This window comes from Enhydra lutris, unplaced genomic scaffold (genome assembly GCF_002288905.1).
Source record: "Enhydra lutris kenyoni isolate GAN:26980312 unplaced genomic scaffold, ASM228890v2 scaffoldscaffold35, whole genome shotgun sequence".
Lineage (NCBI taxonomy): Eukaryota > Metazoa > Chordata > Mammalia > Carnivora > Mustelidae > Enhydra > Enhydra lutris.
The window spans coordinates 1,371,786-1,395,795 of NW_019154119.1; the positions used below are offsets into that span (position 1 = coordinate 1,371,786).

The window sequence follows — 24,010 nt, forward strand, 5'->3', positions numbered from 1 at the left end:
TGGGTCAGAGAGGAGGACTCAAATGCCAGGTAGAAGATTCTGAACTTGATCGGGCAGGTAGCTGTGAGCCACTGAAGGTGGTACAGCAAGAGAGTAATAGTGACCAGAGTGTAAGAGGAGGAAGATGGATTAAGTAGCAGGAAGTAAGGAGCTTTGGAGGTGAGATTCTTTGGAGAAGGGCAAGTATGGGACTCCAGAAATAGTCCGAGAAAGATTACAGGGCCTAAACCATGTCACCGTCAGTCAGAGTGGAAGTAGACATGATTCTGAGCGACTGGGGTGGCGGCCACTGGAGGAGAGCAGAAGGTGAGGGCAGCCACTGGAGAATGGCCCGTGTGCCAAGGGGGTCCTGTTCTGCCTCCTGAACAAATGCCCTCATAGTCCCACATTTAATTGTTCTATTTGAGAATCTGATAACCAGGCTTAATTAGTTAATTATAAAACATTTTAGACACGCAAAAGAAGAACAGTAACATAGCAACCCCTTACATAGCCCTTAACTCTGTGCTCGGCATTGTTCGGAGAGCTTTAAAGATTTTAACTGAGTCAGTCCTCATGAAAGTAATAGCTACATGATAACAATACTACTATTATCTCTCTGTTTTACAAACGAGTAACTTGGGAGCCATGAAGGTGAAGTCATTTGCCCAAAGTCATACAACTGGTAGTGGACATGGGATTCAGGTCCAAGAAGTCCACTCCAAGAGCCTTGGGTTCCTAACCACTCAGCTCAGCTGCTCCTCGCATTAAATATAAAATCAAAAATATTTGTGTTCCTACCAGAAAGAAAAAGCAATGTGGGGAGCTTTGAGTTCACTAGTTCTGCACTTTGAACAACTGGTGAGCCACACTGACCTCAGCTTCGTTCACCCACCAACCATTTGTTCAGTAAAGAAGGGAGAAAGGAAATTAGCATTTAGTGAGCTATTATTATGTGCCAACTGTATGCCTATGTGCTCTGCAGTCCCTGCTTTGCTGGATGCTAACAGCAGTCTGCGAAGGTAGGTATTACCCTCATGATTTCACAGATGAGGAACTTGAGTCTCAGAGAAGTTAAATGACGGGTCAAGGTTGTCTGACTTCTATAAGTGGCAGAGTGGCCTGTCTCTTCTCAGTGACCACGCTGCCTCACAAAGTACATGGCAGGTCAGCCCCCCAAATGTATATGGAAATCACCAAGCAAGAGGTATTTACTAGGCACCTGTTTTTTGGCTGGCGCTATACCCAGAGCTGGCCACCAGGCCTTAGCCTTCAAGAACAACAAACGGAGGGAGAAATAGATTTTATTTCAGGGAGAGTTGGGATAGGGGAATGACGTGCTCCTGGCTGTAACAGAGGTCACTGGCATGCAAGGGGCATCAGGGAGGGGATGGGAAAGCTTCACAGGGGATGGGATGGCTGAGAGGACAGGAGGAAGAGGAGGTACAGTCCCTGCCCCCAGGAACCCATTTTGGCTTCTCCACACTGTCTTTCAGTACCTGGCTCAACCCAGGCTGTAATACTGTGGGTTCGTTATCGGGCATCTGGGTGGCTCCGTCAGTTAAGCGTCTGTCTGCCTTCTGCTCAAGTCATGAACCCAGGTGCTGGGTTCGAGTCCTACAATGGGGTCCCTGCTCAGTGGAGAGTCTGAGTCTCCCTCTGCCCCTCCCTTTTGCTTGTGATCTCTCTCTCTCTCTCATGCTCTTTCTCTCTCTCATATAAATAGAATCTTTTTAAAAAATGGACCCATTATCTTTATGAACTTTTGATAGTTTGTTTTGAGGTTAGAGAAGAATGGGGAGCTAAAGGAAGACAGAGTCAGCCCCTAGGAAATCCCTTCTAGGCTCCCCAGCACAAGGCCATGGGGAGGCTAGCTCTCCTGTATCCCTACACAAGTGGCTGTGTCCTCATAGAACACCTCGGGTCTGCCTGGGCTCCTGCGTTCCCACGGCACCCTCTGCAAAGCTGATGTAGCTCTTGCTGCATGAGGAGCACCCCCATTTATGTGTCTGCCCTCCCACTGCCGTTTCTTTGTAAGATCCCTGAAGGATGGGGCCCACATGGCATCTGGCAGGGTCTGGCTCTCAGAGTGGGCTTGCCGAACTTTCTGAACTGCCCTGAGTGGACCGAACCAGATTTTCCAGATGAAGCCACTCCTCCGCTTGCTTCCTGTGTCTAGTAGCTGGCTGGGATCATACACATCTTTCTTTCCAGAACAGGCCCTGGCAACTTGGACAGCACAAAGAGGCCATAGTTCATTCTAACCACCAAGAATTCCTTCTGTTGGATCATGAAGCAAATGAAAAACTCTCAAATCTAACCTCTGCTGATGGAAAATCAGCCCTTCTGTCCCGCCGCCCTGGGGAATTGATGCTACAAATCTAGAGCATTCAGAAGCTGCCTTGAAGGAGCTCCCAGCTGCCCTCGGGGTTATATGCCCCCCTCCCCCGCCAGCAGGACTGGCCCATCTGAGAAGGACAAGGCAGCAGGCCAGGCATCCGGAGGAATGACCTCTGATCGCCCTCTCCTGCAACAGGTGACTTTGGGACATCCTGACCAAGTGCGCTTTGGGATAACAGCCCACCTATGAAGTGGGGCCTGGGGAGGGGAACTTTCAAGAAGGCAAGGTGGTCACTGGCACACGCATTCCAACCACAGGACATAGTCCACACTCCAGAACCAGAAGCTCCAATGTGGGAACATGTCTTGAAGTTCAAGTCCTTGCATCTGCTGGTAACCCCATGCAGTCAGACAGGAATTCTGTTACAAAACAAAGTCATTACTTGGAAAACGGATTTGATGACCTGTGCCTCTTCTCTAGCTGTTCCTTCTCATGGCAACAGCCCAACTGCATGGCCTTGAATTCTGTATTTCTATGGCAGAATGGAAGAAAAGTTTAGATGACTGAGCATGAACAGAACTTGGAAAGAGCATTTCCAGTCCAGCTCCAACTTCTCGGCAAACCTGTACCCAAATCACCACAGCTACTTGCTTCCATTTCGAAATGTCTTTAGAAATTGCACTCATATCAGTACTCAGCAGGTGCCTACTTTGTGTAGGTAGCCAGGTCTTCTCGGGCTGCAGTGAGATAAAATGGGCATACACTGTCCGTGAGTACCCCACAAGGAAGGTGTTGGTTTCCTTCTTCATCTACAGAGCAGGACTCCGTGTTTCCGAGCAGTGTGGTAACCAGTCCTAGGACATTAGTGAGCGCTGACAGCCGGCCCAACCAGGATGAACCCACTTCCTTGAGCTCCAGATCCCAGGCCCCTGTTCTGGTTTTCTTTCTCCAAGGAAGTTTAACCTTTTGAAAATCTAGTCAGGAAAAACAGGAGAATGATGTTATATAGAGTGTAACTAAGAAGTTCAAAATGTCACACATTTTAAAAGTTATCTTTCCTGTTCATGATGAGAAGAGCTGAGGTTTTGAATTGATAATGGCTGGGCCAGTGGATTGAAAGGAAAAAAAGAGAGTCAGGCCATTAAGGGCTACACCAGCTATCTTTGTCTTTTTAAAAAACTCGATTTTACATTTAATTATTTTTTTTTATCAAAAGAATACTTGCTTGAAGTATTGTTTACATACAGGGATCTCCTATTTCTCATGCACCCGATTTCCCCAGAAGCATCCATCCTTCACACTTGTAGGGCTTTCCCCTTGCGTTTACCTCTATAATTGAATATTACACATCTGTTTCTTGAAATATCAATTGTAGACATTATCTATTGACTTTGTGCCATGGGAGATAAGGACTTCGTTTTTCCACACCATTGCCCACATTTCTCTCCTTTTATCCCAGTGACATATTTATAAAATAAATTTTGGCAAAATCAATAATCAGCACTTATACACTGAGCCAAATGGTAAATTATGACCAACCTCCTTTCTTTTACAATCTTTTGTTTTTCCCAGAATTAATAATTGCTTCCTCTTTTTCATGTCCCTGGTTTTCTGGGAACCTCTCACACTTTTCTCCAATTTTTCCAACATGTCTTAATAATACTTCCTGTGATTTCAAGCAAATCCTCATTCCGTCTTATTTCCTTCTTCTTTCCTTAAGAATTTTCACTCAAGAGGCTCTCTGTCCAATGTCCCAGTGTTCCTGGTAGCGCTCTCTGCAGGTTGTGTGACATCCTGGAGATTCTCTTTTCTGATCTCTAATTTTGGTTCCCCTCTTTCCTGGATCAGAGATCTCATTTCTTGATTTCCTTTCTTTTTCTTTTTCTTTTTCTTTTTCTTTTTCTTTTTCTTTTTCTTTTTCTTTTTCTCTGTCAGGCTGTGACATTGCACAGCTCAGGCTGGGTGGGGCGTGGTGGGGGGGGGGGGCTCACACTCCATCCAACCCCTGTGTAGCAGCAGTATCCCAGCACATTCATAAAAATCAATTATTGGGTAAAAATCGCTGGTTTCCAAAGCTTCATTTTGTGCTATTAGCAGGAGAATGCTGTTTCAAAAGGAGATAACAGAGAGAGACAGAGGCAGATCAATTACCAAATAAGATCGAGTGGTGCGTGAGATAAATGTGCACATCGTGAACCACCCCACAGAGCCACCTTCTGGGGTGGAGGGGCACCTGGCCGGCCATCTGTGGGGCCTGCCCTGAGCCTTTCCATCAGGTTCCATGTGTCCAGAGGGCTTCCTGGTCAGCGACAGGAGGGACGGGGTCCAGACAGCTTCTCACATTTGCACCGCAACCAGAGGCCAGTAACACACGAGTGAGCATCCCATCCTTGGGGACATTACTAGCCCCAGGGCCCCAGCCCTCACATTCTAGGGCAGAACCTGGTCAGTGAGTTCTCCCCAGAGATAGAGTGCCAGCCTCCCCTGGCAGGGACCATTAAAGGAAGCAGCCAGCGTGCAGAGGCTCCGAAGCCAAGAGCTGGCACGGTCAGGGCAGCCAAGGCAGCCTAGCTCTGGGCTTGAGCCTCCCCCTCGCTGTGTGCATACCCTTGCCTTCTCTGCTGTGCGAAGGCACCGGCGGGCCCAGGAGGCTGAGTTCTGCTTTCGGCTCGACCCTTGTCCCACCTGTGCAGACAAGCCCGGAAGTTTGGTGAGAACTTGTCGTTCCAGCTCAGCACAGAGCGTCTGGGGAGGACGGAACAAGATCATGAGTACACAAGCTACCTCGTACCTATTTCTAAAGCACTGTTCCTGCACTGATGCTTCTTAAAAATGATCCCAGCTTTAGGGACGCCTGCGTGGCTCAGTCAGTTCAGGGTCCAACTCTTGATTTTGGCTCAGGCCCTGATCTCAGGGATGGAGCCCCCTATGGGATCCCGCACTCAGCACAGAGTCTGCTTGGGGTTCTCTCTCTCCCTCTGGCCTTCCCTCTGCATGCTCTTTCTCTTTCAAATAAATAAATAATCTAAAAAAAAATAATCACAGATTTCTGAGTCGGGTCAGAGGAAGAGGGGAACACGCAGGCATCCATCCAGTGGGGAACACGCTCTTACAGATGGATCGTCTGTGTCCTATGGCAGAGGGGGATGACGGTCCTAGCCCTTTTGTACCTGCTTCTGTGCCAGCGCTTTTCAGCCAGGTGTTCTCAGATTACCCTGGCAAGGCGGCCTGCGGGCTCAGGGTGCTAGAACCCAAGTCCCAGCCCTGCCAACTTCCTGCAGGTGGGATCCTGAGCAAGGTACTTAGCCCATGGAGGCTGTTTTCTTGTGTTGGTCCTGGGACCACATCCTGGGACAGCCAGGGGGAATGAGTAATGGTTCTAGCACAGCGCCTCGTGCAAACGGCAGCTGCCTTTACCGCGTCGCCCTGTGTGTTATTATCGTCGCTGAGGTTTCATTAACTTCCTACCTCTGGCCCCATCCTTGGGCTAAACTGTGCTGGGGAAAACCTGTTCTCTGCAGCTGGGCAGCAACAGGCAGAGAGGGCTGGGGGAGGGCTGGGAGCTCTTCTCACTGACTTCGCATTTGTGCTCCGCAGACTTTGGACTCTGACTGGGAAGACCCATGGGACCAGTTTGATGAGCGGCAGTATCTGAATGCCAAAAAGTGGCGTGTGGGTGACGATCCCTATAAGCTGTATGCTTTCAACCAGCGGGAAAGCGAGCGGATCTCCAGCAGCCGGGCCGTGCCTGACACCCGCCATCTGAGGTACCTCCCCCTACTCCCACTTGTTACTCTCTCCCCTACCCGGTGGTGATGACAGAGCAAGGGCAGGCTGGATTCGGGGGATGGGGGCCGGCTGTGCCATGGATCGGGGCAGGCATACACAATCTGCAGGCTGGACTCGGGGTTGGGGGGACCCGGGCCAAGGATTGGGGCAGGCACGTAACATCTGCAGGCTGGATTGGGGGTGCCCAGGCAAAGGATCGGGGCAGGCATACGCGTCTGTTGCCGGCCGGACAGTAGTTAATGCTCTCTGCGCTCCTCACTGCTGTGAGCCACCCCCCAGGTGCCTCCAGGGGAAATGGAGGAGGCCCCTTCGCCTGCACTTTGCCCCCATCACCCGGTGTCCACCCCGAAATCATGGAGCACTAGAGACCCTATAGCCTGGGCCTGGTTTCCCTGCCAGATTCTCACGGCCTGGCCTGGCACGGCTTTCAAAGGGAGGAAGGGCAAGACCGGCGGACCCCTGGGAAGTCAGGTTGGTGGCTCCGTCTGTCACTGGGACGGGTCATTTCCTCGGACAGCCCAGTTTCGTCATGTGAGATGCGGGGCTTCTTCACATGCCCCTGCTGTCTGCTGTGGGGTGCCCTGTTCCCCAGCCTCTGTTCTGCCGTCTCCTCCGCAGGAGGTCAGGCCTGACACAATGCAGAAAGCTTCATTTCTCGGGGGAAAGAGCCTTTGTGAAGGCCTATTGCCTCATTACCAGTCCCTCCTAGAGTCAATACAGTCCTTTGCTTCCTCATGAGGCCCGACTAAGCTGGTCCATCTCTACCCCAGCCCCTCTGTGCTGGCCTCCCTGCCTACAACGGGGAGGCCCAGCTGCGCCAAAGGCCCCCAGGGCCGTGTTTCTGTCTCCCATGGGAAATGCACTTGGCACCAGCTCCAAAGAGCAGACAGGCGTGTTCAGTGTGGAGGGGCTTGGAGGCGTGGTTAAACTGAGAGGCTGGCGGACTGGGGTCAGCTTCTCAGCTTTCTGTCTTTGGGTCTGTGGGGACCCTCTTGTGGACACTGGGGTTTATGAGCAGGACAGTAAAATTTTCATGACTTAGGATGCCGGTCAATCTGGTGGTGCTTAAGTTGTCAGTCTGTGAAGGGGAGTGGACTCAGTTTCCCTAGCTAGGCTGTACAACCCAGAGACCTTGATTTACATAACATGCATCTCATGGAGGGGCTCCTGTCAATCACCATCATTCATAAAAGGAGCCAGAGTCCCGATCCCCTCATAGGGCCCTGAGCCATAAGGCATCTGTGGCTTTAGAAGTCTTCAGAAGACTCCAAGAGTCTGCAAACTGAACTCTGCCCGCCCCCCCGCCTCGAGGTACCCACGAGAGTCTCCTTAGCAGCAGGAAATGCCCCACAGCCAGAGATCTGGGGCACTGGCTCTACCTCGAACATTCTTAGCTGCTGGCCTGAAAGCTTCTTCAAGTCAGAGTCTTGTAATATTGCTGTCAGAATTCTGCAGCCCTTATCATGGCCCTTGGCATCTGATAGAATTTTCTTTAAAACTTAGGTAACCTGGGGGCAGCTGGGTGGGTCAGTTGGTTAAGTGTCTGCCTTTGGCTCAGGTCATGATCTTGGGGTCCTGGGATCGAGCCCTGTGTCAGGATCCCTGCTCAGCAGAGAGTCTGCTTCTCCCTCTCCCTCTGCCCCTCCCCTCCTGCTTGTGTACTTTCTCTCAAATAAATAAATAAAATCTTTTAAAAAGGATTAAGTAATTTTATTTCCCTGAGCAGAGACTACAGGTAGAATGGAGAAGAAGGCTGAAAAGTCCCCCTATCTTAGGTGGCTGGTCCCTCCCTTGTCCTGAGTCCTGGACAGGGTGGTGAGGCGCTCTAGAAGGACGAAGGGCCGCCTCCCAGCCAGGAAAGGAGCCGGTACATCGGGACACGAGCTCTGTAGAAGGGAGGCATGGGGGGGGGGGCGTTCACTGAGCAGGCAGGTTCCAGGGGACACCCTGAGCAGGACAAATTTCTGTGTTCACCCTCATCTGTGATCCGAGAGGCAGAAATGAAAGTGGTTTAAGAGGACTGGACATAGGTGCGGGATGTGGGGGAGGAACTGAGACTGTCCGCCAGGATTCCGGTTTACCGGGTCCTGTTCGGGATTCTCTGCCGGTGTGTTGTATCTGTCAGGTAAGTGTGTTCTGCTGGCAGGGTGGCAAGAGGGATGGACAGGATTTAGATGGAATCTAAGGCCCCTTTAGGGAAGACAAAGAGGTAAAGTTTGTCAGCCATATGTCTGCCTCCGGGCGCTCACCTTGCCCTGTGGGAGCGGGGATTGTGTGACTTGGAGAATTTCAGATCTGGGCATCCTGATCTAAAAAAGCAGAGAGAGGAGAGGACAGGGGAATGGGAATGAGGGCAGGCACATGGGACCAGGCAGCCATGGCAGGGCTGTTGAACGCCGACTGTGTACAAAGCCCCAGGCTAGTGCAATGGCATCAGCCATCTCTAGGCTGAGTGTGGTACAGGGCTGACTTTGTGCCCAGACCACTCTTGTGCAAAAGAGAGTTCCAGAGACTGCCAGCAAAGCCCAGGGTGCTTCCCTTAGATGGGCACACCCCTCCCCGGGGATTGACTTTCTGTCTACAGGATCTCGTTCTTCTAGCCCTTGATTCCCAGGGAATTGGTGTCCGTGAAGTTAAAACCACCAGCTAAATCCCTTAATCCTGTGACACCAGCCTTCCTGTATCTTGACTTCATCCTGAGGTAATGCCTGGGGCCGGCCTGCCTGGGCTGCCAGAACACTGGGACCCTTCTTGGAGCCTGCCCGTCTCTGCTGTAACCAGCTGTGGCTGCTGGTGACCTGTCTCCCGTCGCCCAGGGATTCAATCAGTGGCTGGCATTTGCTGCGAGGGCTGTGCTGTGCATTGTAGAATGCTGGGCAGCCTCTCTGGGCTCCACCCACCAAATGCCAGTAGCACCCCCCACCATGTGACATGGCCAGCTGTCACCAGAGGGGCAGAGTGGCAGCGAGAACGAGCCCCTGCTGCAGAGCCAGCCCCACTTCTTACCTCAAGACTGAAACATCAACAGCCCCAGCAGCAGAACGAGGCCTTCCACCCTTTAGGGGGAGACATCTTTGCTGGCTTCCGGTACAGTGCCTGGCAGGTGATAGAATTCCAAGAAACACTTGTTGAACAAAGGAGAGGGAGAGGAAATCTGCAAAGACACTTGACTACTTGGCCCCATCTGTCTTCTGTGCAAAGAGGGAAAGAGGACAGAGAAGCAGCCCCCAGCCTCCTCTCCTTCCATCCTTGGGGGCTTCAGATGAGGAGGCAGGAGAAAGGAGTCCGTGAAAGGAGTTCTCATTACTGGGAAGAGAAGAGCAAAGAAACAGCATGGGGGAGTGGCCTGAGCTTATTAAATTTGCTTCCAATTTTCTTACCACCATAATTGGATTCTGATTTATAGGACGCGTGTGGACGAGCGCCTGAGATGGAGCTATTAGCTGAGCATTAGAGCACATGCTGCAGGGAGGCCGGCGTTGGGGGGCATCGCCCAGGAATTCAGAAATGCCACAAGGCCGGAGGAGGCAGCAGGTGGGGGGAGGGGACAAGGCCACGGAAGTTTTTGCCCGATAGGCAGCTGGGCCGATGGAAAAGCCAAGCACACTGGCAGTTATGGAAGCCCTCCCAAGCACATCATGGCCCGGCCCCAAGCAAAAGCAGCCCCATAGAGGCCGGGGCTTCATTTCCCCATGTGGAATAGAACCGTCACCTTGTCCTCTTGGTCCTCCATGCCAGGGAACCCCGGGTATTTTGTGGGGATGTCTGGAGTGACCTAGAAAGCAGAGTGACTGAGGCAAGGAGGTGGGCTTGGAACTCCCCATTCCCAGGCTTTATGGGGGGGGTGGGCAGTGAGGGATGTCCACATCTAGGCTAGTTTAGAAAGCAAATATCTCTGGTTTCCAAAGGATCCGCTTCATAGTTACCCTTTGGGGTTGACAACCAGAACTTCCCTTGCCCACCCACCCCTGACCCAACATGCAACATTTTCACGGTCTCAAGATGGACAGCTGCTATCATCGGCCTTTCAATACCTCTTGGCTGTGGCTCAGTTTCCTCATCCCTGATCCAGGGCCAGTGGGAGGCATGGGGACCAGGTGCCCAGCAGTGGCCTTCCCTCTGCACGTCCTCTCCCAGCTTCGCTCTCTCTTTATGTTGGACTAGAAGGCTTTGAAGCTTTATGGGCACAGTCACTGCACCTTGCAAGTCCATGTATCCTCTGCTGCCGGTCTTCTCGTTCTGGAAGTATCCACATCCATGTGCTCGGCTCTCCCACCTGCCTCCATGGGAATCTCTTGGTTGTGCTGGTGTCAGAACAACCTCTTGCCATCTTGTCCCCTGAGACCTGCAATCCTGTTAACATGGACGAGAGCCCTAACTCCTGGGGCCCCGCCAAGGTCCACCGGGGTTGCAAGGATGACAGCGTGTCTGTCTGTATTGAGATGGCAATGGTGTAACCGTCGGTGTAACAAAGGGACGGCGTCTAGCCAGGATGAGTCTGAGATGATTTCCCAGCAGAGTTCTCCTGTTTATTGAGCACGGATGGTCCAACAAACAGTCCTCGTTTTCCAGTTGTCCCGCCGCCACCACTGTCCCCACATTTGGGTGACAGCAGCTGGCCCTGCCCTCATCCAAGCAGCACAGAAAACATCTAGCAGACAAGCAGCCGCTCGTCAGAGGCACCCCCCCTGGGGAGGGGAGGGCAGTATTTTGATAAAGCAAATGTATATTTTTGCTGTTGTCTAGAAATACTTATTATGGGGTTGCTTTGACTGTGGGGGAGCAGGTGGCAGGGTGGACTGCGCCCAGGAACCACGAGCTGGAAAACCTTGCCGCTGGGAAGCCTCATTAGGTCACGTCCTCCTGGCCGGCTGGTGCTGATTTTTCCCCTCTGCCTACTCTCCCAGCCTCTGTCCAGGGCGCTGTGCTAAATGGTTCAAACAGTGGGATACCCATCGCTTGCCTGGAGGTAAAATTCCACACTTCGATAGGTCTCACCAGGAAGACATTTTTCCTTTGCTCCTTTTCATCCTGGGAAATGAAGGGGCAGCGGCCCAGTCTGGAATCGCCAGTCTCCCTCCTCGTATTTACTCGGTTGGAATGGCTGCCAAAGATCATCATCATTTCTCTCCTTGTACTCGTCACTTAGCAGTAATAGGATAAAAATCTTTACGGCTGGAACGGCTAAGCATAAAAAATGTTCATATTCCCTCCGAGTCAAGGCTATTCCACTAGCTTAGCACAGAGTTTGTGATTCCGCATCCGCGGAGGGGACGAGAGAGAAAACCCATCACAGACACTTAGCTTTTGCAAACATGCTCTCCCCATCTGCTCTGTTCTGGTCCCTCCTGTGCACCATTTTTCAATACAGGAGTTTGTGAGCCTGTTGATAGTAGCTGTGAGCGCGCTTCCCTCTAGAGCATCCTGGAGTCCCAGGGAGCCTTGGAGGGGGGCAGCAGAATGAGTTTCTGCACATCCTAGAAGTGGCTTTCCGGAAGAACGCGTCTGCTGCCCTGGGGGCTGTCTGAGTCCCTGGGGCAAGGTGTAGGAGCAGGTTCTCACCAGAGGGGAGAAGCTGAGATGGGAGGTGCCTCTGGGCCAGGATTCCTTCTACTCCTGGGCCTCTAGGTCCTTGTTTGCTACCCCTGTCCCTCCACCACTGCCTCCTCTGTGAGTTTCGGGCAGATTTCCCAAAGAGGCAGCATCTCAGCCTTTGAAAGGGGACTGGTCAAGAAAATTGTGGATGAGAATTCATCTGAACAAGCTTCCTTCACTAATGTCTTCTCACACCTTGTTTGAGTTCATTCCCACCAGCTTTGACATTGTGTGTCGTGTTCATTCATTCATTTTCCTGTTCTTTCACTCATTCATCCACTGGACAGGTTTATTGAGCAATAACCACATGCCAAGCTCTAAGCTAGGAATTGGTCCCCCCTCCCAGGGAGCTCATGGTCTATGGAGAAAATGCATATGGGACTGATTCCTGGTGCTCAGCTGTGAATTGCTCTGAGGCCTGTCGTTGAATCTGGAACTAATGCATGGACTTCCTGTCCTCAATTCCCAAGTGCCCATCTCCCGCCCTGTCCTGGTTTTGGTGTCACTATTTCTGTCTTGGACATGGAGCAAACCACATGAGTTGGGAGCTTTCCTGTAAAAAAAAAAATAAATAAATAAAGTCGAAACAGCATTAAGCTGGTCTACCCAGGAGAAGGCATTTACACTTGGATGGGAGGCAGAGGCTTTTGGAAGGAAATGGCATTTGAGCTGGAATTGGGGGCGACAGGTAGGATTTTAACTGGTGGCAGGCATCCCAGATTGAGGGAACAGCATACGCAAAGACAAGGAGGTGGGAGAGCCACACTGTTGCAGGAGTCAGTCCAATTTCCTTGGAGTGTGGGTGATGGAGGGGAGAATAATTCTGGATGGGAAACTTGGGGTCGGGTTGTAGCCAAGTCTTGAATTCAAGGTAAGGAATTTAGAGTCAGTTCAGTCAACATTGGAATGCTTAGACTTTCATCCTGTCATAGCCTCATCATCTCAGTAACCCCAGGAGATCTCCTAAGCAACGCATCCCTGGCCAGTCCTGGGTCAGTGGAACTCCTGCCGAGATGGACAGGAGGCCGTGGGGAATACTAAGGTAGGTGCGAGCAGAACAATACCTGGTAGCAGTGATGCCCTCCGCACCCCCAAAACCATCCCAACGGGGTAGAGTGTGATGTAGGCTCTTGGCTCTAAGGCATTGGCATCCTCAGGTTGGGGGTGCTGGGTGCTACAATGGGGAATTTGTTCCAGGGTGAGGTGGGAGAGAAGCGAGAACTGGTCTGGAGGGAAAAGGAGATGGTGAGGTCCGGGAAAAGGAGTCTGTCCAGTCTGACTGTGGGTTTGGGACTAAGTACCAGTACTGGCTATGAAGACTTGGGCAGAAAAGCAAGACTAGCAGATGGAGCACATACCTAGGTAAAGAGATCTAGGCTCAGAGGGGTTAAGGGACATGTCCAGGATCACACAGCTAGTCAGTGTTTGGCTGAAACTCAAAACCCAAGTTTTCGGGTTCTAGGTCTGTATGTAGATAAATATATATATGTATATATTCTGTCCCGATTAGGAAGCCTGTATTATGTCCAAGTTCACTGAGCACGCACATGTTTTACTCGTGCTTGTAGGGCAAGGAGAAGAGATGATGCGTGAGGGTTCTGTTTCCCAGTTGAGATAGTTTGATCCTTCTATTTGAGCTTTGCTTGGGGCATGGATATAACATATTTCAGGCAGCTAACGGAGTCAGTAGTTTCTTGTGTTCTGTCGCCAAGACCAAGAAGAACCTGTGTGCCTTTGAAAGGCCCTAAATGGCTTTAGCTGTGGAGGCACATTTCCCTTCCTCCCCCCTGGGTTTGCCTCCTTTATTACATGTTGCCTGAGGAAGGAGATGATGGAAAGGAATGTGGAAAGACACAGAGAAGTGTGTTCAGTGCCCAGAATTGGGAAACTGGAATGAAATATTTCCCTTGCAGAATTTATCCTGCCAATTATTCAGTCTTAGGTTAGTAGGTGTTAACCTTAAAAATCGAACAACAAAGGTGTCAAGGAGCAAATGAGTTTGTTCACGAAGAGCAGAGATACCGCAGTTTGGGATCTACAGTCTATGGGGGAACCACAGGCAAGTCTGGAGAACAAAGGGGAGAGCGTCCTCCAGTGGGAGAAAGAAGGAAGTCGGAGGGGTCGTTGGGAACGAACGTTCATTGGAGGAGAAAGAGAGTTTGAAGTGGTGGCGGCTTCTCATTCACTGCAGGCAAAGACAGCTTGAGGTTTCCTTTACTCATTTTCTCACCGGGACTTACCCTCAATAAGCAGTCCAAACACTTGCTCTCATGGGGCTTCCTCAAGGAGGCAAATCTGCCAGCTGGGTGACTGGGAGCTCCTCACTGCCCTCCGCAGGCCACCAGTCCCTTCTCACCAGAGGGCCACTCCCCTGGGAAGAATGTTCCCTTCACTAGCCTTGAAAACAAGCCCTGACCCGTGGACTTGGGGGCCAGTAACACCAAGGAGAAGGTGCCATCATGGCTGTCTCCTCTAAGTTATCCTTTTATTCCCCATTGTTTTTGGAACATACATTTTTAAGAAAGCAGAAGGCTGAAGAAGAGACCCTGGACTTCCACCGTGCATCCTGGAATGTTCTCTTTAGTGCTAGACAGCTGGAGTGCTCAGGGGAAGAGAAAGCATTACAGAGTTTGGCTGTGGCTCTTGCCTCTGATCGTGGGCTATATTGAATCCTTTCACTTCCGTGACTTTTGAAATATGTCTGCAAGACCAAAATATTCCTCAAGATCCAGAACCTCTCTTAATCTTACTTAGAATCAGAGTCCCATATACATACAGAAAGGTTGACACTTCATACATATGCCACTTGAAGAAATTTCCAGAGAGAACACTCCCGCATTCCCACATCAGGCACCTCCGTCAAGGGAAGGGTGATTGTTAGTTTGCCAGAAGCACCCTGTTGTCCCTGCACCTACTCCCCACCGTAGGTAACACTGTCCTGACTTCAAATGCCAGAGTCTAGCATTGCTTATTTTTGATCTTTAAATAAACAGACTTAGACAGTATGTGCTCTTGTGTGTCTGGCTTCCCTCAAAATTAAGTGTGTGAAACCAGCCACGTTTTCCGAGATGTGGTGTATTTATTTTCACTGCTGTATAGTATTCCTTGGTGTGAGTCTGTTGCAATTTATGTATTTGTTCCACTGTTAATCCTCGTTTGGGGTTTTTCCAGTGTGGGGCTCTGATGAACCATGTTCCTTTGATTAATCTTGTACTTGTCTTTCGGTGAACACGTGTGTCCACCCCACCAGCCGTGTACGTGTCCGAGAGTTCCATGGCTCTACATCTTTGCAGTCAGTCACTGGCTGTTGTCTCTTTCACTCGAGCCTTTGAGAGGCTGAGTCGTGGTATCTTCCTGTGGTTGGGGTTCGCCTTTCCCTGATCACTGAGGTGGGGCACCTTTCAGAAGATCGTGGACCATGCCAGTCGCCAGTCAAGTGTTTCACACCTGCTCTCTTCACCTCTCTAGGCCCTTTGCCCAAGAACCAAGCACAACGCCTCTTAGTCTGTCCTCAATAATTTCTCTACAGAGTGCTTTTGACATTTTCTCCCACATCATGGCAGTGCACGATAAATGGGAGGGAAGCCATTAGACAGAGCGTGAGAAGCTGTGGGTCCTGTCTAAGATAGTGCTCAACACTTCAGCCCTCAGGGTGTCTGTTTCCTCACAGGTAAGAAGAGAGACGTAGCTCAGAGATGCTTATTAAGGTCACTTCAGCCCTGTCTGCTGGTTGAAAATACTGGTGCTGATAAGAATGTGCAGAAACTGACTGAGGGACTGAAACTGATTGGAGGCTATTTCCAGAAGCACGACTCCCTCCAGCTCAGCAGCATCCCCCCTCCCCGCACCACCATGGCCCTGGATGAATCCTTCCCCTCGCACACTTCTCTTCCTAAGGAGACTTGAGGGCCTGCAGGACCACGAGAGCTGTCCTTTATTGCCGGCTTGCTCATTTCTTTGCACCCTTATGCCTTCCCCTGGGTGGAGGTCCCCAGACCCCCCAACCCGGCTTGAGATGCCAGCATAAGCTGCTTTGATACCATCTTTCAACAACAGAGTTGTTTGCTCCTGGAGTGAGCACGTCACACGGATGGTGGCTTGACTGAAAACTGGGGACCTGCCCACGGTTTTCAGCATGGAATAAGGAGTCGGAACATGTGAACTTTCTCCCTTTATACCACAGAACACTGTCGTGTTGGGTTCCCGTTACCCCCCAGTGCTTCGAAGAACCATTGGCTGGGGTGACGTGCCCCTTCTCTGCATCTCTAATGCCAGAAAGAGACGGGACTGGCAGGACAGGTCCCAGGTCCTCCTGAGGATCTCAGGCACCTGGTATGATTCCTCAGTAAAACCTGAACCTTGGCCATGCTCAGAGTAAGAGTAACCACACCCTGTAGCTCCAGGAATCTGCACAGAGCCTTCTCATGTCCCTTTAAAAAAAAAAAAAAAAAGATTTTATTTATTTATTTGTTTGACCGAGAGAGAGAGAGAGAGAGAGAGAGAGAATGAGAGAGGGAACACAAGTGGGGGAGCAGGAGAGGGGAAAAGCAGGCTTCCCACCAGATGCGGGGCTCGATCTCAGGACCCTGGGATCATGACCTGAGCCAAAGGCAGACACTTAATGACTGAGCCACCCAGGTGCCCCCCCCACATCCCTTTCTTAGCAGTGCTTGGGGTGAAGGGGTCACCACCATTGGGCAGGGGAGGAAACGGAGCCCCGGCACCGCTGTTGGTTAAGGAGTGGCAGGGCAAGGCGTCCTAGCCCTGTGGGCTTTGAGATCGGGCCTGCCTCTCATGTATCAGCTGCTCCTTGGGTGAGTTACTCAAACTCCCTGAGCCCCAGTGCCTCGTCTTGAAATGAAAATAATAGTAAATGCCAGGGTTGCCCTCGGGGGGGGGAAATAATCCATGCTGGAGGCCAAGCACAGTCTTTAGCCCCGGGTCAGCTCTGTCTGTTAGCTGCTGTGCTGAGTGTCCGGTGGGCCCGAGTCCCAGGATCCCTGGGAGCACCCAGACCCGGGAGGCAGGGCAGAGAGGGGGCCAGCCCTGAAGGAACAAGGAGCTATGTGAATGAGTTTGGAGAGGCCCCGGCTCTGTGCCCAGTCCCCCACCTCTGAGCTGGGGTGTGCTCCAGGAACAGGGTGGTGCGGGGGCGGGGAGGGTGCGGGCAGAGAAGTTCTGCACGGCGCTTCCTGCCTCTCAGCCTTGGCTCCTGGCGCCGAAACACTTCACTTGCCTGAATGTCAAACTTAACTTAAAAAACCGGAGCGTAAAATAAGCAATGAGGCAAGCGCGATGCCACGTCTGGTGAAATGTGTACTTTTAAAATAGTGGGGAGAGAAGCCAAGGCCAGCAGAGGGAGTGATTTCAGGGCCGGGGGCCAGGAAGCAGAACTGTGTCTGACAGCAGATGAAAAGAGCAGAGGAGGTGACAGCTGGGGGGCGGGTGGCTGTGGAAAGCCGGTGCTGGCCAGGGTGACAGACAGTGGGATGGAGTGACGCGAGCGGTGGGCCTGGGGGCGGCTGGAAAAGCAGCTGAAGTAAGGCACAATGTGACAGAAGAAGGGGGCCCTGTGGAGTCACGTAGCAGCAGGGCTCTGTCTGGGTTAGCAAGGGCACGCACAGTCAGCTAATGTCCCTGTGGTTGTCCTTGGTGTCCCTGGTGCAGCAGGGGAACCCTGATATTTGACTGAAGCAGGGGTGTCTGGACAGCTCTCACCTTCGGCCCCCACCTGACCCTCACCATAACCCTGACACCGGCCAGAGCTGGCATCGTTCCTCTGCTCTCCTTCCCTGCTCTGCCATGTCTTCCCTTGATGCATCATATGGACACATCTTTTTTTTTTTTTAAAGATTTTATTAATTTGTTAGAGCAGAGGGAGGGGCACAGGGAGAGGGAGAATCTCTAGCAGATTCTGAGCTGAGCATGGAGCCTGACATGGGGCTCCATCCCACGACCCCAAGCTCATGACCTGAGCTGAAATCAGGAGTTGGGCGTTCACCTACTGAGCCACCCAGCACTCCTGGACACATCATTTATTCCTTACCCCAAGCCTCACCGAGCCTGCTTGTACCACCTCTTGAGACAGCAGGCATCCACTTTGCTCTCACCCGTTCCATCTCAGGACAGGTCCCACTGTTGACCTTGGACCCAAGCCCACACCTTTGGAGTCTGACTTGGCCCACCCTCATTCCGTTGAGTGTGCCTCCTACATAGCCCTTAGACCTTGGCCTGCCTTGATCCTCAGCGGCTGTCCCCTCTCACCAGGATGACTCCTGCAGTAGCCCCCACCACCCTCCAACATGCATCTGGCCCCCTACCAGTCTGTCCTCCACTTTTCCTCCATGGAGATCTTTCCAAATGCAGACACTTGGCTTCCCATCTAAAATCTTTCAAATGTCGTTGGCTCGCTTCTTCCGAAAGGCCGGTCCACCCCAGCTAATCAGGGGCTGTGGCTCCCTGATGGTACTCAAGGCATCATGGCTTTTCATCTGTGCTGCTCTGTCTGCGCAGGGCACTCCTTCATCTTTCAGGAACCTGGGGTGGGGTGAAGAGGGTCTTTTCCAGGAAGACATCTCACCCCCTCCCGCTGAGTTCAGTGGCTCCCCCTCACTCCTGTGCTCACTGTGAGCACTCGTTACCCATTACCCCAGGGGCACACATCCATCTCCCCCCCCACCCACCGTGACCTAGAGTGACCCGGGGAAGGTGTGCCAGCAGCATGCCTGACACACAGCCTCTCATCGGTACAGGTTGAGGGACTGTGGACCCAAAGCGTATCTTGCTGGCTTCCCTGTCACACTGTCTCCTGAAAACATGAGGGTTTGGGAGCACAGGTATGGGAAAGAATCCTCGAAACAGAGGGAGAAAATCAAATCCTGGGAAATTTAAATCCACCTTCACTCAACAAAGGATTCTCCGTGTTAGCCCATAAATCCGGGACCATAATCAGCCAATGTTTATTGATCAAAGTATTCCCCTGGCATGTGGCAGGCACCTTGTATATGTTCTCCCAGCCCAGCAACCTTGCTGTGATTCTGGTTTAGAGATGAGGACATCGACTCCAGTCAGTTGACTAAGTTGCCCTTAAGAAATGTAAAGAATTAGGAAAGTGGGCTCTGCCCATGGAGAAGACAGCACAGCTTTACAGACAAGGGAGTAACTCCCATGAGAAATGTGGTAGGGGACGCTGACGTGGGTGGCATAAGGCTGGCATTTAGGCAGCCCTGGACAAGAAGATGGGGTGTGTGGGATGGGGAGTCGTGTGGAGGTCGTGCTCAAGGGAGAAATGAATGGACCAGGTTAGCAGGACTAGAAGGCTCAAGCAGGGGAGCTATGGGGCAGGGCTGGGGGTTAGTGTGATTGGGGGGCCTTGGGATGCGGTCAGGGCTTGGCTTCAAAGAACCAAGTGAGGCTAGGGAGAGCAGGGAGGAAGGAGATGGTGGGGCGGCTCTGCAGGCAAGAATAGTCAGGGGGCTTTGCAAAGGTGCAGACCCAGCTTGGGCAGGCGGAAGTGATAAGAAAAGGGGCAGAATGTGGGGCAGGACCGACTCAGGATGGATAGATGGATGAACGGGCCAGGAGGAGAGCTTGGGAAGGTGTGAGAAGCCTTTGCTTTTTACCTCCCCCTTCAGACCTTCCAGAAGGGCACACTGTTGTGAGTCCGCAGGAGAAGAAGTGGGGAACACTTGGCCCTCAAGCAGACGGTCCCTGAGCTCAGTGGCCGCATCCCTGGATTCACTAGGGCCACAGGTTTTATCTCAGCTGCTTCAGTCTGAGGATTGAAGGCAAAAGGTAAAAGGAAGGACTGCCTATTCTCTGATCCTTGAGCTGGAGAGTCTGAGAAATATCAGGCAATTGCTCAGGGAGCATCAAAGGGAACCGCTATTCTTTAGCAGGAGAGGGACAGCCCAGACTTGTGATTTTTTCCATCTTTCCAGAACCTTCTAGCATGTGCCCTTCAAGACCAAAAGCAGAGAGAAAGGTGAAAGAAAGGCCGGGAGCCACTGAGTCAGATGACCATCCAGGGGTCCCCAAGATGAGCGTGTGAGAGCACAGAGTCGGGAGCCAGCCCATCTGGTTTTATCTCGGGGCTCTGCCACTCACTGACCTGCCCTCACAGTCCCCTCTGCGATGAGAGAGGAGGACTTCAGAGAATCACTGTGCAGATCTCAAGCTCTTGGGAGAAGACCTGAGGCAGAACCAGGGGTCAGTAGGTGTTGTGTGTTACTACTATTGTGTAATGTGATTCCAGCAGGGCTAAAATAAGACTTGAAGGAACCCTTGTCCCAGACACTGAGGAAATCTTTTTCAGAAACATTGCAAAAATAGGCCTTGGCCCAGCTCCACACTTCCTGGTCCCAGCTACACTCTGCCTTTGTCTTTTGAGAACATTTCCCCCCACCGCGTGTGTGCACACACACGTTAAGCACACGAGCACAGGCTCACACGGCTGCCATCTGGGAGGTGCTTGGTACCAGCGAACGCAGGTCCTGGCAATGTCCCGAGAGAAGCCTCTTGGCTGTGTCCCGAGAGCCGTCACGCTTCCTGGAGGGACGGTCCTGCCGCCTCCCTGTGGCTTCCCCCAAACTCCGGGCTCCCACTCATTTCAAAGGAGCTAGTCCACGTAACGGAGCAAAATCAGTTGTCTGGGACAACAAGGGGGTCCTCTCTAGAGGGGAGAAGTGGCAGTTTCCAGGAGGCCTAAGTTCAGCCTGACGTATCTGTATCCCCCAGTCGGATGTGAGTTCTGAGCCAGTTGCACAGGCAGCAAAGTATGTGAGGAGATAAATGGGGACCCGAGATCTTAAAAACCATCGCAAGCTGTGAGGCTCAGCAGCCCCAAGAACAGACCTGGGGCTGTTGGTTCTGGAGCAAAGAGTAGAGGCTTCCTGTCTTCCGTGTTCAGTGTGCATGGCACATGGGGCGGGCAGGGGGGGGTGTCAAACCCAGGCACATCATAATTTAGTGGGCAGACCTCTGAGCTGTACTTTCACGTGTGAATTACTACAAATCTGATCCTTGGTGTTGGGGCAAGAGGGAATACCGTGAGTGAGATGTTCTTAAAGCTTAATTCTACGATTTAAAGGGTTTTTAATGGTTCTGAAATTGCATCCTTTTCTAGTGTTTAAACAGCCTTTTATGAAAGGATGATATTAGATGATGGGATTTTAAAAATATGTTCTCTCCCACAAAATAAAATGTTGCAAACCTAATAATGGTCTTTATAAATTTTTTAAGGTTTTATTTTACTCATACGAAAGAACCCAGCATCTAGAAACCATTGTCTGGCACTAAGGGTGAAATTTGAAATTGGATTGTATACAAGCTAAGCTTGAGGAATATATAGGACAACGATGTGCATTAGAAATAGACGTAAGCCACATAGGTAACGTGAAATCTTCTAGTAGTCATGTTTTAAAAAGCAAAAGAAACAAGTGAAATTAATTTTAATAATACATTTTAACTCAGTACACCCAAATATGACCATTTTGACATACAGTGAGTGTGATGAGCTATTTTACATTCTTTTTCATACAAAGTCTTTGCAATCTTGCACATATTTCACACTCCAATGCCCAGTGGCTACCGCATTGGACACTGAGGGTCTGGATGAAGAGGGTGCCCGAGCCATGTCTGGCAACCCCGTCCAGGTAGGATTCAGTCTGTCTCCCCTCATTTGAGAGAGCAAGTGTTCATCATCCTTGAATAGTGTTCAATGGACACCTCGATGAACAGTGTTTTCACCTCCATGAACAGTGTTCATCATCCCTGGGACTTTGGTAAGCAAGGAAAACATCTCGGCCCTTTAAATACAGTTGGGTATTAACAATTCCAACATGTCAGAGCTCTCCACAGGCATCAGATGACTGTCCCCGGTGTCTCCCAGGACACCCTTCATGCAAGGCTCCCTGTTTGTGCCACTGGGGCTCCATATTCCAACTTCAATCTTAGTGACTTGTTTGGTCTCTCTTCTCTGTATGATTGACCTTGGGACCTTGCTCAGCTTAGAGCTCAGGAGTTCCCTCAAGCTGATGTAACTCATAACTTGTCAAGGGACACTGTCCCCTCTGACTTCTCCCCAGTGGGCGCCCACCTGCTTCCTCCCTCACGGATGCATCCACTCATTCTTCAGACCTGTGTTGTATGTCTTCTGTGCTAGGTTCTGAGGTCCCAACTACAAATGAGTCCTTGCCTTCGGTGCAGCCAGTAGTAGAGGGGACAGATAAGTAAGTTCACAATGTTTGGTAATCAATTACGAAGATGTCCTAGGAGAGCACCTTGGAAAAGCCTGGGGAGATCAAGAAATGCTTTCCAGGAAAAGTAACTTCCAAGCCAAGGTTAGAAGAATAGAAAATTGCCTGACCTTGAAAGAGAGAAGAGTACATTTCAGACACGGGGAGGGAGGCCATGCCTGCAGAGGTCCGTAGAGAGAAGAGTGGGTCAGGCAGAACCTGGCCGAAACTTGGAGCGTGCAGGGGAGGAGTCAGAAGTGGGGCTGGGTCACTAGGATAGGAAGCTATGATTAAGGGTTTCAGCTTCATTTTGCGAGCAGTTAGGTAGCGTTGAAACATGTTAAAAATTTGCAGTTTGGAAAGATCGTTTTAGCTGCAGCATGCTGGATAGATTGTAAGGGGATAAAGCTGGCTGGGAAGTTGCTGCGGTAATGCAGACAAGACATGATGGGAATGTGAAGAAACAGCCAGGTCATGAGATAAGTAAGAGGGATTGACAGGCCTAGGCCTTTAGTTAGGTTAGGGGGCTGGGGAGAGGCAGGATTTGAGAATATCTCTTGGGTTTGGGTACATCATAGATGGTGGGTTGGGGAACGCAAAAGGCACAGCAGGCTTGGCCAAGGTGCTGAAGGCAGAGCGTAGGTGAAGAGGTCACCTCATGGGGACCTCCAAGGGAAGGTGCTCTTCAGGATTAGGAATAAGGTTGGGCTCATTAGCAAATAGATAGGAAATTGAAGCCTTGGAAAAAAGTTGAGTAATCCAAAGAGAAGTTAGACTGAGAAGAAGATGGTTTACTAGAATTTGCAGGGGACACTAAAATTTCAGATGAGGGAAAGAAGAGGAAAACCCAGAAGAGACAGCCTAAGGAGAGGATAGACACACTAAGGTGATTTCACCAAAGCCGAGGGCAAAGAACCAAGTATTTAATAAAATGTGTGACCTTCCATGTCACATTTTACAGAGATAACAAGTAAAGCAAAGACTGAAAAGTTTCCATTAGTTTAGCAACATGGAGGAGCAGTAGGGATGTTGGTAGTAGGATTTGGTAGGGAGGGGGGTGAGAGGGCACTGGAAGGCAGACGTGAACAGAAACACTATGTGGACTGGAGCCTGGGGCCTCTCTGAGTCATCTGACAGGGGTCCCAAGCTTGGTTCCTTGAAGGAAACAGCAGGTTCAGTGGTAAGGCCCAGAAGACCCTCGCCAAACCACTAACTAGCAGGGTGGCCTTGGGCAGGTCAGTTCAGGGCCTCAGTTTCGCCATCAGTGAATATAGAGGGAGCCGGAAGCAATGTGTTCTAAACCTGTGTCCCACACAGTCCTCCCTGTATATCCGGTAAATGCGCACGTTCCCACTATGTGTAAGGCGTGGTGTGCTAGAAGAAAAGAAAAAATGCACGGGTGGGAGGGGGCAGGTTTTGAGGTCAAAGCTGGGTAAACAGTAGGCTAGCAGGTCTCAGAACCTGTAACATGTTCATGTGTATTGGCGATCACCAGAAAGGTGATCTAGCAGTTTTCCAGTATTTCTCATTTGCCCAACTGACTTGACTTGTGCCAACTGCGTTCACAGAACATGCATAGGCTTCTCCTGGAGACACTGTCCACCAGCTGCCAGTGTAGGGGGCGCCCAGCCAGATGCTCTCTGTGGTACTTTCTAGTGTTGCAGCAACTCCGGGGTTCGTCTGGAGTCCAGGAGAGAAAGGTCTTCCAGCTGCAAGGGCTGCAAAACAAGGTAGAAGCGGAGACTGGGACTTTAGGGGAGTCCAGATATCATGACCTCTTTTTTTTTTCTTGAGAAAGTGAGAGAGAGAGAAGGAGCAGGAGGGAGAGGAAGGGAGAATCCAAAGCAGACTCCACACTGAGTGCAGAGCCTGATGCAGGGCTCGATCCCACGACCGTGCGATCATGACCTGACCCAAAACAAAGAGCTACCCAGGTGTTCAATATCATGGCCTTTAAATCATAGTGTCCTCGTTCCCCAGTTAGCATCCAGTCTGTCAGCAGAGATACCTGGGGGACTTCTTACATTGCCAGGAAAGTGGGCTTGTAGAGCTATTTTCTGGAAACACCATT

The 24,010-nt window shown here is 51.1% G+C and overlaps 1 protein-coding gene across 1 annotated transcript in view; it reads left to right on the plus strand.

The window, feature by feature from the left end:
- Positions 1–260: 260 nt before the first annotated feature.
- LOC111154055 (polypeptide N-acetylgalactosaminyltransferase 14-like) overlaps positions 261–24,010 on the plus strand; it is a 75,626-nt gene continuing 51,876 nt past the window's right edge. Inside the window, exons 1-3 of the mRNA XM_022513416.1 lie at positions 261–306; positions 5,506–5,618; positions 5,918–6,087. Coding sequence (XP_022369124.1) covers positions 261–306; positions 5,506–5,618; positions 5,918–6,087 — 329 coding nt within the window. The remainder of the gene's footprint in view (positions 307–5,505; positions 5,619–5,917; positions 6,088–24,010) is intronic.